At 36.1% G+C, this 18173-nt stretch overlaps 1 protein-coding gene across 1 annotated transcript in view; it reads right to left on the bottom strand.

The window, feature by feature from the left end:
• Positions 1 to 18173, bottom strand: part of LOC577178 (fibropellin-1-like) — a 30362-nt gene that overhangs the window by 3292 nt on the left and 8897 nt on the right. Inside the window, exons 10-35 of the mRNA XM_030983520.1 lie at positions 17781 to 17894; positions 17073 to 17186; positions 14928 to 15041; positions 14270 to 14383; positions 13427 to 13540; positions 13017 to 13130; positions 12534 to 12647; positions 12107 to 12220; positions 11574 to 11687; positions 11166 to 11279; positions 10733 to 10846; positions 9707 to 9820; positions 8852 to 8965; positions 7480 to 7593; positions 6805 to 6918; positions 6116 to 6229; positions 5719 to 5832; positions 5391 to 5504; positions 4904 to 5017; positions 4570 to 4683; positions 3612 to 3725; positions 3205 to 3318; positions 2076 to 2189; positions 1795 to 1908; positions 1481 to 1594; positions 300 to 413 (exon numbers count right to left, since the gene is read on the bottom strand). Of these exons, the coding sequence (XP_030839380.1) occupies positions 300 to 413; positions 1481 to 1594; positions 1795 to 1908; positions 2076 to 2189; positions 3205 to 3318; positions 3612 to 3725; positions 4570 to 4683; positions 4904 to 5017; positions 5391 to 5504; positions 5719 to 5832; positions 6116 to 6229; positions 6805 to 6918; positions 7480 to 7593; positions 8852 to 8965; positions 9707 to 9820; positions 10733 to 10846; positions 11166 to 11279; positions 11574 to 11687; positions 12107 to 12220; positions 12534 to 12647; positions 13017 to 13130; positions 13427 to 13540; positions 14270 to 14383; positions 14928 to 15041; positions 17073 to 17186; positions 17781 to 17894 (2964 nt within the window). The remainder of the gene's footprint in view (positions 1 to 299; positions 414 to 1480; positions 1595 to 1794; positions 1909 to 2075; positions 2190 to 3204; positions 3319 to 3611; positions 3726 to 4569; positions 4684 to 4903; positions 5018 to 5390; positions 5505 to 5718; positions 5833 to 6115; positions 6230 to 6804; positions 6919 to 7479; positions 7594 to 8851; positions 8966 to 9706; positions 9821 to 10732; positions 10847 to 11165; positions 11280 to 11573; positions 11688 to 12106; positions 12221 to 12533; positions 12648 to 13016; positions 13131 to 13426; positions 13541 to 14269; positions 14384 to 14927; positions 15042 to 17072; positions 17187 to 17780; positions 17895 to 18173) is intronic.

Genomic DNA, 18173 nt, shown 5'->3' on the forward strand with positions numbered 1-18173 from the left:
AATGCTTGCATTTCCATAATTTAATTAAACGATTTCGTTTTCACTGGCTGCCTTCCGTAGCAACAGACAAAGTTGATAAAAGACTTAACTCCGTTTCGTTGACGATCAGCCATGAGCAAAGAAGACTAAAGACTTGAAACATGCATCATATGAGTTGCATCAAATGAAAGAGGAGGATCTAAGCTTTACAAATATGTGTCATTTATTAATTATAATTGTGATTAAGTTATAATAAAACATCGATAATTCTCGGTTTCGTTTTTTCTGGGACGCACTGTATATCACCATTGCCAGCTTACTTTTTTCGCAGTGGATCCCGTCGTAGCCTTTTGGACATGTACAGCTGTAAATGTTGATTGAGTCCTTGCATGTCGCTCCATTCAGACAAGGATTGCTCAAACATTCATCGATTTCTGAAAAATAGTAATATATGAGTTGACTAATTTATTATAATAGACTTATGTTTCATTGTGTCGAAGGTATATCATCACTATTTAAACTAACTGACCGTAAAGATAAAGGTGAGTTCTGGTAATGCTATTGCATTGTGAAAGAAAAGGTGTGAAATGGATCAGAAAAGTTGATCATATAGCATGTAAGTATTGGTGTGTAATGCAAGGTTCTGGAGTCATGAAAATCATCATAACTTTGGCCCAGTCTTGGTAAAGTAACAATCACTGTACACAGAAAGATGTATATGGGACAACACAAAGGGTGTCGGGGCTAGTACTACCTTGATTTCCTTATCTTTCTATGCTCATTACTCAGCCAGTATACATTTCTTCCAAAACATGACATTTATTTGTAATCTTGAACATTCAGTTTAAGTTTCGTTAGATTCTTTGAGAATTCATTTCTTTTTTTACCAGAACTCAAGTTTATCTTTAAGTGCACATTGTGAAATTACAAATATACATTTGTGATCCTAAACCATTTGAAGAAGAAAATCTGTGGTGATAGATTTTGCGATATGTTCCGGTCCGTTATCATGGTAAAACTGTGGTAATGCTTTCAGAGAGAGGGGGATATTGCATGCATTGGTATGATAACCTATATAATGGTAGAACAGTGGTATACATACATTATAAAGTGTATTCAGTGTACCAAGACCAAACAGAAAAATCCAATATGTGTCACGATTGCGAGTTCCCAAATGTTCTATCACTTTATTCCATGGTCCTCGTCAGGAAGGTTAATAAAGTAATATAAAGAAATGTGCTGCCTTTATATAGTTTGGGGGTTTGACATCAAGCTACAAAAGAACAAAATATTAGTAAAGTAAGCCTGTGTAACTCACAATCAGGAGATATGTTACTGGCATGACATGCCTTGGCAGATACCATGGGTACTAAACACCTGACTCCAGGGTCACTATTTAAAAAAAGGAAGTGACGCAATGGCAACATCTACCTTTGCGCTATGAAGATAATATTGCTTTTAATGTATTTAATGTTCTGGAGAAAAATAAAGTCATTCTTACCTTGTTCACACTGACTCCCCTCGTAGCCATCGAGACAGGTGCAAATGTATAAATTAATATAGTCTGAACACGACCCTCCATTCTGACAAGGGCTGCTAAGACACTCGTCAATCTCTAAATGAAAGAAACGAAGGAAGGTTTATATGTGTATCATATTTTGACATTTTATTATAGCATTATTATTGGGAGTTGAGTAAATCATATTAAATTGAGATGGAAAATCAGTATAGGCATACGAAGATAATAAGTTATGATGAGAATTACAAGTCATAAAACCACGCAATTTTTTTCAATTCCAGTAATCCTAGCCTTACCATTTTCACAATTAATTCCATCATAGCCAAGTGTACAGGAACAGTTGTAGAAGTCAGCAATATCAGTGCAGGTAGCTCCATTCTGGCAAGGGTTGCTGAAACATTTGTTGATTTCTACAAAGTCAAAAGAATATCACAGTTAGATTTTACAGGCGCGGTCATTAACATTACATGTATGTTATATCGCAATGTTATCACAAGAAATGACCCCACTAAGCTTGCCTAAAGTCTAATGGACACATCATGTAATACTTTTGACTTTCTAATAACCGTTGACTTACCAATTTCACAGTTAACACCGTGGTATCCTGCTTTGCAAGTACAGTTGTAGAAATCTATTTCATCCGAACAGGTAGCACCATTGTGACAAGGATTGCTCAAGCATTCGTTGATATCTGTGTAAATTAGTGAAAACAATTGTAAATTCACTTTGGAATGGCTGGAAATGTGAAATTTCATGTACTAATTTTAGTAGGCAATAGATTGTACAAGTAAATATTAATTTTTACCGGTCGTGAATAATTGATTATATTTGTATCATAGCTGTTACAACCACTTAGTCTCAGCCAACACAAAACATTGTATGCTTTCTAAAAGAGATCAAAGTCTTTATGGCACTGTACTTCAAAAAAAGAATATAATGATAATGCAAAGCAGAAATTCAAGAATAGAATTTAGTACAGGAGGGCCCCGTTGCACAAAACATACCATTGATGGTAACTTTGCCATCAATGGTAACTACCATGGAAACTTTGATTTTGATTGGTCGTTGAGCCCTGTTACCATGGTAGTTGGAAAGGTTAACATATATGGTAAGTTTTATGCGATTGCATTGTTAAAGTAAAAGTTTGGAAGCGATTGGAAAAGCTCGATCATGTAGCAGATATGTATCGGTGTATACTGTGATGTTTTACATCAAAATAAAACGAAATTGCCCAAGATTTTGTCAATGTCCCATACACTATGCAAAGAGATGTGTATATGGAACTACATAAATATGTGGCATGAAAGTGTGGTCCACAACCTGTAGCTGTTACTTGTCATATTTTAATTATAAGGGCATTTGGAGAGCCACCATTTCTAAGGAATATTTTATTATGATACTCTTCCACACTAACAAAAAAATGAATGACATAGCTCCACTTTTTTCTTCAATTTTGAATGAATGGTGGAGGTTAATTTACCTGACTGCTAAGAAAGCAACCAGACGGCCAACGGATTCGGGTCTTCTCCGAGGGACCTGGTGATGAGGATTAATGCCTTACCAAAGGGCACTGGCGCATCGCCTTGGTTTCGAAACCGGGTCACCGGGTTAAAAGACCACTGCTCTACCGACTGAGCTATCGCGCCTCCCAGAACACAATAGTCTCTTTAAAAATTCGATTTGCTTGTTACGACTTTGACACTTACCACTTTCACAATTGATACCATCAAATCCAGGAATACAAGAACAGTTGTAGAAATTGATTTGGTCCGAGCACGTAGCACCACTTTGACAGGGATTACTTAAACATTCGTTGATATCTGTAAAAAAAAATATCAAGTCGGCAAATGCCTTAAGATTATCACATCAATACACATAAAGCAATTGTGAATCTATGTCAACTGTGTGTAATGAATACCTACACTCTGTAATTGATCATTTTGTTGAATAGGAATCTAATTTCAACATTTCACATAATTATTCAAATTGAGTGATATAGCGAGGAACAAATTGTGATTAACGCAAGCCATGATATTCTGTGTTCTGATTTAGATGATCAAATAGCATGTACCCATAGATGCAACTTTGGAATAGAACAAGGTACATGTCTTACCATTTTCACAGTGAGGCCCATCATAACCAGCCTGGCATGAACAGTTGTAGAAGTCAACAAATTCCATACAGGTAGCTCCGTTGTAGCAAGGATTACTAACACATTCGTCGATTTCTACAAAAGTCAAAGAAACATACATGTAGGAACATTGACATTGACGGTGATCGCAGTATCTCAACCAAAATGCCAAACCGACATCAAAGCGATTAAAAACCGACCGATTCTTGGTCATCAAAGGTAAGGTATTGTTTTTTTCAATCTAGTCAGTGTATATCTTGTGTCGGCATCGTTGGTGTAAAAGCTTAATTCGAATCATCAGGTCATCGCGTCTGGTCGGGTGGTAGGGTTACCCAACCTTTCGTGAAAACATACCCCCTCACGAAATGTTTGTGTAGTAATCCCCTCTCATCATAAAATGGTCTGGTCCAATTTACCCCACCCGTTGTGAAAACCCCAAGGCGAATCTACAAAAGGTCGTGTAACGTGACCACCCGACCGGACGCGATGACCTGATGATTCAAAGTATGCCAGTGACTGAGGTGTCAAAGTTTTAGCGTTATACCTCAGTCCAAACGCCACACCGATCGATTTTAGCCCAGAAAACATCAGTCACACCGACATCTGACCAACTACCGATCAAAAGAAGATTCCATCAGCCAAAATGGCCACAATCTGTCGGTTTGGAATCGGTCTTGAGTCGGTATGGCGGTGTGACTAAGGTATCATTGTTAATGCATTCTTTTTGTTAATTTTACAACACTAATTCATGTAGTATCTTGTTTATTATTTTCGGATTGGTGTCGGTCTGCGTCGATCTGGTCGATTTGACAGGTGCATCGTAAGAAAAGAGAACGAAATATGTAAACATAAGAGCATCGATAAACTACACAATATGTCAAAGCTTTAGTCATCTACAACAAGGCACCGTTATTTTCTCATTTTTGCATCACTAACTTACCATTCTCACAGTGTATACCCCCGAAGCCCGGAATGCACGAGCAGTTGTAGAAATCAATTTCATCAGAGCAGGTAGCACTATTGTGACAAGGATCACTAAGACATTCGTTTATATCTGTAGAAAAGATTATTAAGTTAACGATCAAGCATTCAATTAGAAATAGGTTGAGATAAACATATGTACGGGCGCTAATGGAATTTAGAATTTCAAAAGAAATATTTCATTTTCAACTTTCATATCATGTTAGACATTTTAGAAGTGGATTGATAAACAGCAAAAACGGACATCCTCTGTCATTGAAATTGGGATCTTTTTCTTCTCAACAAAAGCTTACCATTTCCACAGTTGACACTGTCGAAGCCGGGAATACATGAACAGTTGTAGGAGTCGATTGCGTCCGAGCAGCTAGCACCATTTTGACAAGGATTACTTAAACATTCGTCTATATCTGTAAAAAATATTATCAAGTAATCGAAAGATCTGATAGAAATCTTTTGAAACATATTGCAGGACCCTAACAATATTAAGAATACAAGCTCCATTGGTTATTTGTATTCGTTTGTGATTATAACACAAATCATAATGCTATCAAATAAAAAGCCTTCTTAATCATAGTCTTTGCTAAATTCAGAAAATCAAAATTCAGAAAACTCAAGAAGTAGCTTGAGATAAACATTTAAACGAGTGCTAATTGAATTTAAAATTTCAATTACTTATTTCGTTAGACATGTTAGAGAGAGGATTAATACACGGCAAAAACGGATAACCACGGCCACACTGTCATAAAATAGGAATCATTTTTATTCTCAATAATGACTTACCATTTTCACAGTTGACACCGTCGAAGCCAGGAATGCATATACAGTTGTAGAAGTCGGTTTCATCCGAGCAGGTAGCACCATTGTGACAAGGATTACTAAGACATTCGTTTATATCTGTAGAAAAGATTGAGCATTTAATTAGAAATAGCTTAAGATAAATATGTGTACGGGCGCTAATAGAATTTAGAATTTCAATAGAGATATTTCGTTTTCAACGTTCATATCATGTTAGACATGTTAGAAAGTAGATTGATAAACGGCAAATACGAATATCTTTAGCCACACTGTCATCAAATATGGATCATTTTTCTTCTAAACAATGACTTACCATTTTCACAGTTGACACCGTCGAATCCAGGAATGCATGAACAGTTGTAGAAGTCGATTGCGTCAGAACAAGTTGCACCATTTTGACAAGGATTACTTAAACATTCGTCTATATCTGTAAAGAATATTATCGGTAGTCGAAAGGGTCTGATAGAAATCTTTTAAAACATACAAGAATATTACGAATTCAATCTCCATTAGTGATCTTCATTCAATTGTGATTAGAACACATATCATAATGCTATCAGATCTACAGCCTTGTTAATCATTATCTTCGCTACATTCAGAAAAACAGAATTTCAGAAGTAATAGTTCATTTTATGGAAATGCAAGTTGAAAGAAGTATGTTTATAATAATATAACGGGAATTTAATGATAGTTTGTTGGTTATTTCATACCCTTTTGACAATGGATCCCATCATAACCTCGCGGGCAAGAACAGTTGAAGAAGTCAACGAATTCATTACAGGTAGCCCCATTCAGACAAGGATTACTAGAGCATTCGGTGACTTCTATGAATTAAAAGAAAAGTAGTAATAATGATGGCTACTTTGTATAGGATGCTTTATATGTCACGTACGCTGTAACATGGTAATGCTCATTGAGCTTGAACAATATTTCCCTGGTTATAGCCGAGCCTCCAACGTAACTAGCGCTAAAGCTCATCAGCCACACCTGGGTGAAGAGTGGCAAATTCAGACTTGACAATGACAAGGACGTTAATGCCAGGCTGGAATTCGAATCCTGGAACTAAAGTTAAAGTTAAGTGAATGAACCACTATGCCATAACACCCTCATGAAACGTATGAACACGGGAATTCATTGCTCTGTCCGCTGATTGGAAACAAACCACAGGGACAGCAACATGGAATATAATGTAGCGTAGAAGGTAAGGAAAACGTAATAATTAAAATCCTTAGTGCCCGTTGAACACGAAGCGTCATTCCGATCGAACTATTGCTTACGATAATCAAGGACATGAAGAAAATCAGTGGATACACCAGTAATTCAGCACATTAATTGCACACTTTTTTTTCTTAAGCACCACAAAAATCACCGACGCAGGCCTACAGACGCATCGACTTACCACTTTCACAGTTGATACCGTGATATCCAGTTTGGCAAGTACAGTTGTAGAAATCGACTGCGTCGAAACAGGTGCCTCCGTTCATACATGGATTGCTTGAACATTCGTTGATTTCTACGTAATAGACAATAATTATGCGAGAATTGTTACTAACATGTTCTATATCAACAGCATAATAATTAAGGAGGTGATAGTCATGAAAGTACCAGTGATTGAATGACTGCGGGTTAAATTTGTATTATAGCCTCGTTTGGGTATGCAGCCGTAAACTACTAAGGCTGTTGGTGGTGTCTTTTGTGAAGACATTTAGTATAATTACGTTTTCCATTTCCAATCGTATAACACAGAGCTAAGTGGAATCGCTTAAGACCATTGGTGCTCGCAATTGCCATTCATTCACACGTTTAAAGAAAACGCGGCGATTTTATTTTTCCTTTTTTGGGGGCAATTCCTATCTGAAGGAGCTGCTAAGTATTGAGTATTGACACTGTGATCAAGTCTATCATTATCATGCAAAAGTGGCACTTTTAGTGAACAGAATAAATAGTCATTTTTATTTCGAAGTATTCATTTAGTGCTTCGAGATCGTAGCAAATATGGTAACGGAGTTGATATTAGATACAATATATCGGATTGAAGAAAATAAGTAACTTCTATCACGGTTGCATTCCTTACCACTTTGACAATGAATTCCATCAAACCCTTGGAGGCAGGTACAGTTGTAGGAGTCAACAAAATCCGTACAGGTAGCTCCATTTAGGCAAGGATTACTAGAGCATTCATCAATTTCTGTAGAAACAAATGACGATATAAAAAAAGAAAAAGTTATGCTTTATAAACTAGACGGTATTGATAAATCGGCATAATAACCCTGGCTCAAGGTTTGGTAGCTGTTATCAGTGCACAGTTGGTTTTAAGAAGACATTTATACAGGTATCCTTTTATCAAACTTTGATCTAGAGAAACAAATGTGGATTGATATTTCCGCATCCTCAGTATAGAGTGGATAATAGAGTTAGTACTTCTATTAACCCAAACAATGAAGTGTGTATTACGTTATTGCACAGTGGCAAGATACATGTTGACCATCTCACTCCCGTTGCCTTAATATACATTGATCATCCAGTTCCCGTAGGCAATACGTTGATACTATATTACCATTCCACGGTGTGGAAAACGTTTTGAAGGGACGTAAATTTGCACATGCTTACCCACCTCACAGCCTTTAATATACCATTTTCATGCATATTTTAGATAATGGTTTTCATTACGTTTGACAAATACATTCTCTTGTGTAAAAGAAATATGAAGGGTATCGTTTTCATTTACCAATTTGACAATGAATTCCATTGTAACCTTGCGGGCAAGAACAATTGTAAAAATCAACAAAATCTGTACAGGTAGCTCCATTATGACACGGGTTGCTCAAGCATTCGTCGATATCTGAACACACCAACGAAATATGAAATATGAATGAGCAATATGTTAAGGTGGAGTGATGGCTATACTACATATTTACAGGATTGAGGATATAACTTACTGGTACCATACTGAGGACAGATAAGTTTAGGTGTACATCTGCAATGATGTTCATTACAGAGAAGAAAAAAGAGATTTATTTTGGCAAGGAATAATGGAGCGTATCCCATAATAATAATAATAATAATATTGGATATTTATATAGCGCACATATCCACCCTGCAAGGTGTTCAAAGCGCTTCAATATTACCCCTGCTCTGCTAGGCTACCGATTTCGGTGCTCACAGCATTCAAGGAATTCCTTCCTACCGGTACCAATTTACTTCGCCTGGGTGGAGTGTGGCAAATGTAGATCAATGTCTTGCCAAAGGACATTAGTGCCGCGGCGGGATTCGAACCGCGGACCTTGTGATGGACAGTCCGGCGACGTATCCACTTGTCCACGACGCCTCTACATGCATTATTTCTCTCTCTCTCTCTCTAATTTTCTTTCTTCTTGTGCCATTACAGAGGTTATATGAAATGCAAGTTCAAAGGTACACACTTTGACATCATGATAGTGTCTTACCTATCTCACAATTTATGCCTTCATAACCTCCTGCACAAAAACAATTGTAGAAATCAATCGACTCCAGACAAGTAGCACCATTCTGACATGGGTTACTCCAGCATTCATTCACATCTAGAAAGTGAACAAAATATTGACTGAATATGAATTTTTAAAGTTTTTTTTTAACGGGAAGCGTAAGAAACTTGAAAACATTCTTTGAAAAGGTTGGAGGTGTCGTTTTAAAAAGGATATATGTTAATAGGGGTTTACCTGTGTTTGAAAATACATGAATCTTGTCGCTCATTTTGTATTCTTTCTTTCCCTTTCTGCACTGATTCCAGTTACTTGGTTAACATGAAGAACTAGTAAGTTCTCCATGTCTGTCTGATTATTATAAGATTTAATCTGCTCACTGTTTTGACAATGAAGTCCATCATGACTGCCCAGACATGAAAAGTTGTAATAGCTAACAAATTTATTGCAAATAGCACCATTTTGACGTGGATTGATAGTACATTCATTTATTTCTGTTAAACTCAGCATTATCAGTATGGTATAAATTATTTCTGATAAAATGAATGCTTGGCTGTTTGGTTTAGAAAAACAAATATATAACTGCTTAACCCATCCTGTTCCCGGATATAGCATATTCTAAATTTCAGGATAATCGAGTAGCAAAAATGTCCTTCCATGTTGACAAAGACAAAGATACAATGGGAGATAAGTCAGTTGTGATACATTAAAAATAGTAAAATAGCCGAAAGCTTTTGTCTTATGATCATTATAACTCATTTAGATTACAGAGAGTGGGAGTATAGAGATAAAGGGAGAGAGTCGATAGGATAAAAGAATGCAGAATTGTGGCTGTCTCACCATTCTCACAGTTTATGCCTTCATAACCAGCTGAACACGAGCAATTGTAGAAATCGATGGAGTCAAAGCATGTAGCACCATTAAAGCAGGGGTTGCTCATACATTCATTTATATCTGCAAGGAAAAACAATAAAACTTCAATAAAATGCCATACAAATGATGCATGCGACGGCGTTCACGATACAAAGTAGTTGAATTTGATAGTGTAATGGGCGATTGAAGATTTACAAAAGAAAACCTAATATTGAGGCCTTTTCCCCCCTTTATTCTCAGAACAGTCTCCAAATAAAACTATCTTGACTTTGTAATAATTTAAGAATATGATCTTACAATAGTTTCCTTACCATTTTGGCAATGTAGCCCGTCAAAACCATCCTGGCACAAACAGTTATAAAAATCAAGAAAGTCGTAACAAGTAGCTCCATTTTGACAGGGATTGCTAGTACATTCATCAATTTCTGTTAAGAAATTAAGGACCATTTATTACAAGGTTTTTACGGGATTCAGCATTACCAGTCTTCTATAAGTTATACTCTGTTTAATGATGACGTGTTAACTGATTGGTTTGTTATCTATATAGATCATATTTGACAAAAAGTCGCGACTAACTATAATCGTGGTTGTTAAACTTTACACCAATATCCTTAACATATTGACATTGTAACCCATCCTAACCAGGATGACAAGAACAGTTGTAAAAAGTCAACAAGTTCAAGACAAGTAGCTCCATTCAGGCATGGGCTACTTGAACATTCACTAAATTTCTGAGAAGAAAAAAAAATAGATAATGCTCAATACCAGGACTTCCGCGACCAAACAATTCCTTCAGTATCATTCTACAAAAGGAAAGTGAGACCTAAATCATGTTTTGGTGCAGACAAATTCATCGAGAGCCTATATATCGCAATATTAACAGGTGAAGAAAATCTCTCTCTCTCTCTCTCACACTTACTAAGGAAACCAAACAACAAATATCACTAGATATTGTAATAGTGTTGAGATGAAATTTTACCTTCAAATTCTTACCATTTTGACAATGTAGCCCATCATAACCAGGATGACATGAACAGTTGTAGAAATCAACAAAGGCAGTACAGATAGCTCCATTCAGGCACGGGTTACTGGAACATTCATCAATTTCTGAGAAGAAGAAAATAAATGACAACATGAAATAGTTATCACTCAGTGAGAATACCAGTCTTACCGCGACCAAAGAATGGGTTCAGTATCATTTTACAAAATGAAAGTGTGATCTATATCATTTTGTGGTGCACGCATATTCTTCGAAAGCTAATTTATCGCAATATAAACAAATGAAGAAAAAACTGAAACTTACATATCTCATTCTCTGTCCCTATATTTCTCTCTCACTAAGGAAAGGAAACAAATCAACAAATATCCATAACTATATATATATATATAATTATGTTAAAATGTACCTTTACATCTATATTCTTACCATTTTGACAATGTAGACCGTCATAGCCAGCCTCACATGAACAGTTGTAGAAATCAACAAAGTCAGTACAGGTAGCTCCATTTTGACACGGATTACTGGAACATTCATCAATTTCTGAAGAAAAAAACAAAGCATGAAACATCATTCAATGATTAAATTAGTCTCACAGCGACCAAATAATGGCTAAAGGCTCATTTTACAAATTGAAAGACTTATCTGACCTACATCATCAGTGGACACAAATTACACGAGAGCCGATACATCGCATGATGAACAAATGAAGAAAAACTGAAAAGCACACGGCGTTTACAATATTACGGTTTGATTTCTTTCTCTCTCTCTCTCTCTAAGAAAAAATCCATGACTTTGAAATAATACTGAAATGTTACTATACATAGAAATTCTCACCGTTTTGACAATGTAGACCGTCATAGCCAGCCTCACAAGAACAGTTGTAGAAATCAACAAAGTCGGTACAGATAGCTCCGTTTTGACACGGATTACTGGAACATTCATCAATTTCTGAAGAAAAATAACATAGTATGAAACATCATTCAATGACAATCCAGTCTCACCGTGACAAGATAATGGCTTCAGTCTCATTTTAAAAAATGTAAGTTTGACCCAGGTGCGTACGCAGGGGGGGGGGGGGGTCCCCCCCCCCCCCTCCTCAAACTGTTTGTATGTGTGTGTTTTGGAGGGGGGGAAAAAAACTCAATTTTTTTTTTTTGTTGTTATTTTTACAAAAAAAAATTGTAATAATACAAAAATATTTTAAAAAAAAAACAATTGTGGTAATGGGTTACCCCAAAAAAGCTGACTTTACTGAAATATCAATCAGCCAAATTTTCAAATTTTGGGACAAAAAAAAATTTGCTCTAAAACATCGATACTTCTCGGTTTCGTTTTTTCTGGGACGCACTGTACATAGAAATTCTCACCGTTTTGACAATGTAGCCCGTCATAACCAGCCTGGCATGAACAGTTGTAGAAATCAACAAAGGCCGTACAGGTAGCTCCATTCAGGCACGGGTTACTGGAACATTCATCAATTTCTGAGAAGAAAAAAAGAAATGACAACATGAAATAGTTATCACTCAGTGAGAATACCAGTCTTACCGCGACCAAAGAATGGGTTCAGTATCATTTTACAAAATGAAAGTGTGATCTACATCATTTTGTGGTGCACGCATATTCTTCGAAAGCTAATTTATCGCAATATAAACAAATGAAGAAAAAACTGAAACTTACATATCTCATTCTCTGTCCCTATATTTCTCTCTCACTAAGGAAAGGAAACAAATCAACAAATATACATGTCTGTATATATTATGATGTTAAAATGTACCTTTACATCTATATTCTCACCATTTTGACAATGTAGACCGTCATAGCCAGCCTCACAAGAACAGTTGTAGAAATCAACAAAGTCAGTACAAGTAGCTCCATTTTGACACGGATTACTGGAACATTCATCAATTTCTGAAGAAAAAAAAACATAGTATGAAACATCATTCAATGACAATCCAGTCTCACCGTGACAAGATAATGGCTTCAGCCTCATTTAAAAAAATGTAAGTGTGACCCAGGCGCGTACGCAGGGGGGGGGGGGGGGGTGTTTTGGAGGAAAAAAAACCTCTATTTTTTTATTTTTTTTTTATTACAGAAAAATTATAATAATAAAATAAATATAAAAAAACAATTGTGGTAATGGGTGACCCCCAAAAAGCTGACTTTACTGAAATATCGATCAGCCAAATTTCAAATTTTGGGACAAAAAAAAAATTGCTCTAAAACATCGATAATTCTCGGTTTCGTTTTTTCGGACGCACTGTACATAGAAATTCTTACCGTTTTGACAATGTAGCCCGTCATAACCAGCCTGGCATGAACAGTTATAGGAATCAACAAAGTCGTTACAAGTGCCTCCATTTTGACACGGATTACTGGAACATTCATCAATTTCTGAAAAATAAAACAAAGCATGAAACATCATTCCATGAGAATACCAGTCTTGCCGCGACCAAACAACGGATCCAGTATCATTTTACAAATTAAAAGACTTATCACACCTACATCTTCATTTTACAGTGAACACAAGCTCAATAACAGACGATACATTGCATGATAAAGAAATAAAGAAACACTTAAACGTTCATATCTCTTCCTATCTCTCTATCACACTCAGGAAACAAATCAACCAATATCGATCACTATATAATAATGTTGAGATGTAAGGTATGTTATATCCAAATTCTTACCATTTTGACAATCTAGACCGTCATAACCAGCCTGGCATGAACAGTTGTAGAAGTCAACAAAGTCAGTACAGGTAGCTCCGTTCAGACACGGGTTACTGGAACATTCATCAATCTCTAAAAAATAAAACAAGGTATAGAAACTTCATTAAAGTGATAATACAAATTGAAAGACATATCTGGCCTACATCATCACATTGCGGTGAACACAAGTGAGAATACCAGTCTTGCCGCAACCAAACAATGACTTCTGTACCACTTTACAAACTGACAGATTTATCCGCCCAACATCATCAGCTCACACAAATTCTACGAGAGCCGATACATTGCATGATGAACAAATGAAGAAAAAATGAAAGGCACACGGCATTTTCCATTACAGTTCCATTCTTTCTGTCTCTCTCTCTCTCTAAGAAAAAAAATCCATGACTTTGAAATAATATTGAAATGTTACTAAACATAGAAATTCTCACCGTATTGACAATGTAGCCCGTCATAACCAGCCTGGCATGAACAGTTATAGGAATCAACGAAGTCGTTACAAGTACCTCTATTTTGACAAGGATTGCTTGTACATTCATCAATCTCTGAAATATAAAACAAAGTATAAAAACATCATTAAGTGAGAATACAAATTGAAAGATTTTCCTGACCAGCTCATCATTTTTCGGTGAAAATAAATGTAACGACAGCCGATACATCGCATGCCAAAGAGATGAAGAAAACTTGAAAGGCACATGATATGAACCCCTTTTGATATTCTCTCTCTGTCTTCAAGAAACAAATCAACAAATATCCATCACAATATAATAATGTTGAGATGTAAGTTTACGTCCAATTTCTCACCATTTTGACATTGTAGCCCGTCATATCCAGCCTGGCATGAACAGTTGTAAAAATCAACGAAGTCGTTACAAGTGCCTCCATTTTGACAAGGATTGCTTGTACATTCATCAATCTCTGAAATATAAAACAAAGTATAAAAACATCATTAAGTGAGAATACAAATTGAAAGACTTTCCTGACCAACTCATCATTTTTCGGTGAACACAAATGCAACGACAGCCGATACATCACATGCCAAAGAGATGACGAAAACTTGAAAGGCACATGATATTTTCCCCTTAGATTTTGATATTCTCTCGCTGTCTTCAAGAAACAAATAAAAAAAAATCCATCAAAATATAATAATGTTGAGATGTAAGTTTACGTCCAATTTCTCACCATTTTGACATTGTAGCCCGTCATATCCAGCCTGGCATGAACAGTTGTAAAAATCAACGAAGTCGTTACAAGTGCCTCCATTTTGACATGGATTGCTTGTACATTCATCAATCTCTGAAATATAAAACAAAGTATAAAAACATCATTAAGTGAAAATACAAATTGAAAGACTTATCTGACCAACTCATCATTTTTCGGTGAATAGGATAGATGCATATATATTCTTATTAGACGCCATTTTAATTGATAAATATTTGTATGCGATGTATAAGTGACTCACCTGATTCACAATGAATGCCTTCGTACCCAGGTAAGCAGGTACAGTTGTAGGAATCGATGTGGTCCGAGCAAGATGCACCATTCTGACAAGGATTGCTTGAGCATTCATCAATTTCTGAAACAAAACGACAAGGGGGATCGTAGCCTCAAAAGACATGCAGTTGCAGGAATCAATGTGATATTCATTACGGATGATATACGGCTAAACATATTATTTTGTGTATGCAGTGTACACATGTACAAATATAATAATACAATATACAAAATACAAATAACAGATATCCAATGAATTTGTAATCAAATTGTATTGTTACTATACATTGAAATTCTCACCATTTTGACATTGTACCCCATCATATCCAGCCTGGCATGAACAGTTATAGAAGTCAACAAAGTCGTTACAAACAGCTCCATTTAGACAAGGATTGCTTGAACATTCATTGATTTCTGCAGAAAATGGTAAGCACCAACAAGTGATATGCATAAATGGCAGAATATAATTATGCTTCTAGGCAAATGTAGAGATAACTGAGACAATATGTTAATCAGCAAGTTTTGGGAAAATGATTATTTCATACATTGGTAGGAAGGGACGGTTAAATTTAAAGGGCTTATTGTCTGTATCAAAGTCTCAATATAATTCAGAGTGAACAATAAAGCCTAGTCTAGATATGCCGCTGTAAACTTTTAATGATGACGTATAGGTGTTATACGCTTCACATTTCGGTATTTTAAAACACAGAGCTCAGTGAATTCGCAAACGACGTTTATTGTGCGCAGTTGCGATTTAGTTACATGTTAAAAAACGAGCCTTGATAGAGTTATACTCTCTTCCCCTTCTCGATTTCTCACCTTCTACATGTATCTATCTCTCGCTCTCTCTCTCTCTCTCTCTCTCTCTCTCTCTCTAGTCCCTCTCTCTTCCTCTGCCCCCCCCCCCCTCTTACCAGTTTCGCAATGTTCACCGCCATATCCAGCCAGACAGGTGCAATTATAGAAGTCGATGAAATCGATACAGGTAGCTCCATTCTGGCAAGGATAACTTGAACATTCGTTGATTTCTGGGTGAAAGTTAGGAAAGTGTTCAAAAGAAGACGAATTTTGCAGTTATTGATTATTACGGATATTAATAATATATCTGCATACATGGCCATGTCTTTTCTTTGTGTGAGGCACCTGACTGATCGTTTTTCAGACCATTTAAAGTTGTTGTCCAATGCATGCTTTTGTTTGGAACCAATGAAGAAGACATTACCATTTTGGAAATAAAATATTTTATTCGAAATTATATACACCTTATTAAACATTAGTAGAAGTCATAGTAATGTAAATATATGTATGAATTATAGTATATACCATTTTACAGATATATATTTTCGTAGATTTTAAAAAATATTTGTATGCGATGTATATTAGTGACTCACCTGATTCACAATTAATACCTTCGTACCCAGGTGAGCAGGTACAGTTGTAGGAATCGACGTGGTTCGAGCAAGTGGCACCGTTCTGACAAGGAGTGCTTGAGCATTCATCAATTTCTGAAACAAAATGAAAAGGAGGATCGTAGCATACGAAGAGATGCAGTTCCAGGAGCCAATGTGATATTTATGACGGATTATATACGGCTAAGCATAATTTTGTTTTAATTGTACAAATATAAAAATGTGAAGAAAAAATATATAATTTGAAACTTGCACTTCAAAACTTGATTGTATAATATAATTATTGATATAACAAATTATACATGGCTAAACGCAATTGTAGGTATGCAATGTACAAATGTACACATTTGAAGAAAAAAAATTAACTTGAAACTTGCACTTTAAAAATTAAATCTATAACATTAATGAGGCTCTATTTGACCTAGCATTAAAAAAATCTGAATCGTTGGTATTATAAACAAGGTGACAGACTGTGAGGTGCTGTTGTAGGGCTAAGAATAATCTAATTCAACTAGGTAGAGTAAATGCTTACATTATTAACAGAAGCTCCATAGAATTATATTACTTTGATGCCATCAAAGTAAAAAAGAAATAGATATGTAATTTTCTATGAACAGTGACACTGTCATATCCTTTTACTGTCACAGTGTCAGAGAGAGAGAAAAAAAAGGGGGGAAAGGTGAAGGTTTTAATCGTTTATTTACCATTTTCACAGTTCATTCCCTCATAGCCTGGAAGACAAGTGCAGTTATACATGTTGATGAAGTCCGAACAGGTGGCACCGTTTTGACAGGGATTGCTGGAACATTCGTCGATTTCTGTAAAATCAAGGTGACATTGTAAAGCTTATAACAGCATTTGTTTTATACAGCAGGCTTGCGGGTGCACCATGTGAGAGAGAGAGAGAGATGATTGAGGAGTCCTGAAAGAACTCTGACTCGGTAATCTTTCTTGGGGGTGTGTAGTCCTGAAAAGGACTGTTTGTTTTCATTTGTTTTACAGATTTTATTTGCTAGGTATCGGTGTTATCTTCTTGTTGAAGAGAAGATTGAATTCTGGAAAGTGCTATCAAAGATGAACTTTTATTTCTTAGCCTGCTCATTTTGTTCACTTTGTCGTGAAATAATAGCTTCGAATGCCCTTATCCGAAATATGAACGAGAAGTAGCTTAAATGTTTGGATCGTTTTTCCTGCCACATGGGTGTGTAGTCCCAAATGTCCATTTCTTTGTGTAATATTTGTAATTTCCAGCAAAATTTTGCCAACCTTTTTCTTTCACTGTTTTCTTTTCTTCAATAGAATAATAATGAATTTCAATAAACCGAACTAAAAACATGCACGAAACGTGTCAAATGCAACCTTCTTATTTTGTTGTGAGGTAAAAATGCAGGTCTATTCAATGAACTTCCTACCATTTTCACAATGTATTCCGTCGTATCCTGATGTACACGAACACGTGTATCCATTGATGACGTCATAGCAGGTAGCATCGTTCTGGCAAGGGTTGCTGAAACACTCGTCAATCTCTGTTAAAAATTGACATGATAGGTGAAAGAATATGACAGATTAACAATAATATTAATTTGATTTACATGACGCTAAGTATATCTACGATGTCTCTAGGCGCTAAATAGTAAACAATGCCTAATCGGTGCCTGTTGGTCCCCCATGATCCCCTTTTTATTATGTTCATTGAGAGCTGATTTGAGAGCTGATTTGATGAGATAACCACCTGTCAGTGACCTTGCAGGAAAGTCTAATCCCCGCTGGCCAATAACCTATGGTTCACAGTCCGGTGACTTATC

Source organism: Strongylocentrotus purpuratus, unplaced genomic scaffold (genome assembly GCF_000002235.5).
Source record: "Strongylocentrotus purpuratus isolate Spur 01 unplaced genomic scaffold, Spur_5.0 spur5_scaffold_13, whole genome shotgun sequence".
In the NCBI taxonomy this organism is placed as follows: Eukaryota; Metazoa; Echinodermata; class Echinoidea; order Camarodonta; family Strongylocentrotidae; genus Strongylocentrotus; species Strongylocentrotus purpuratus.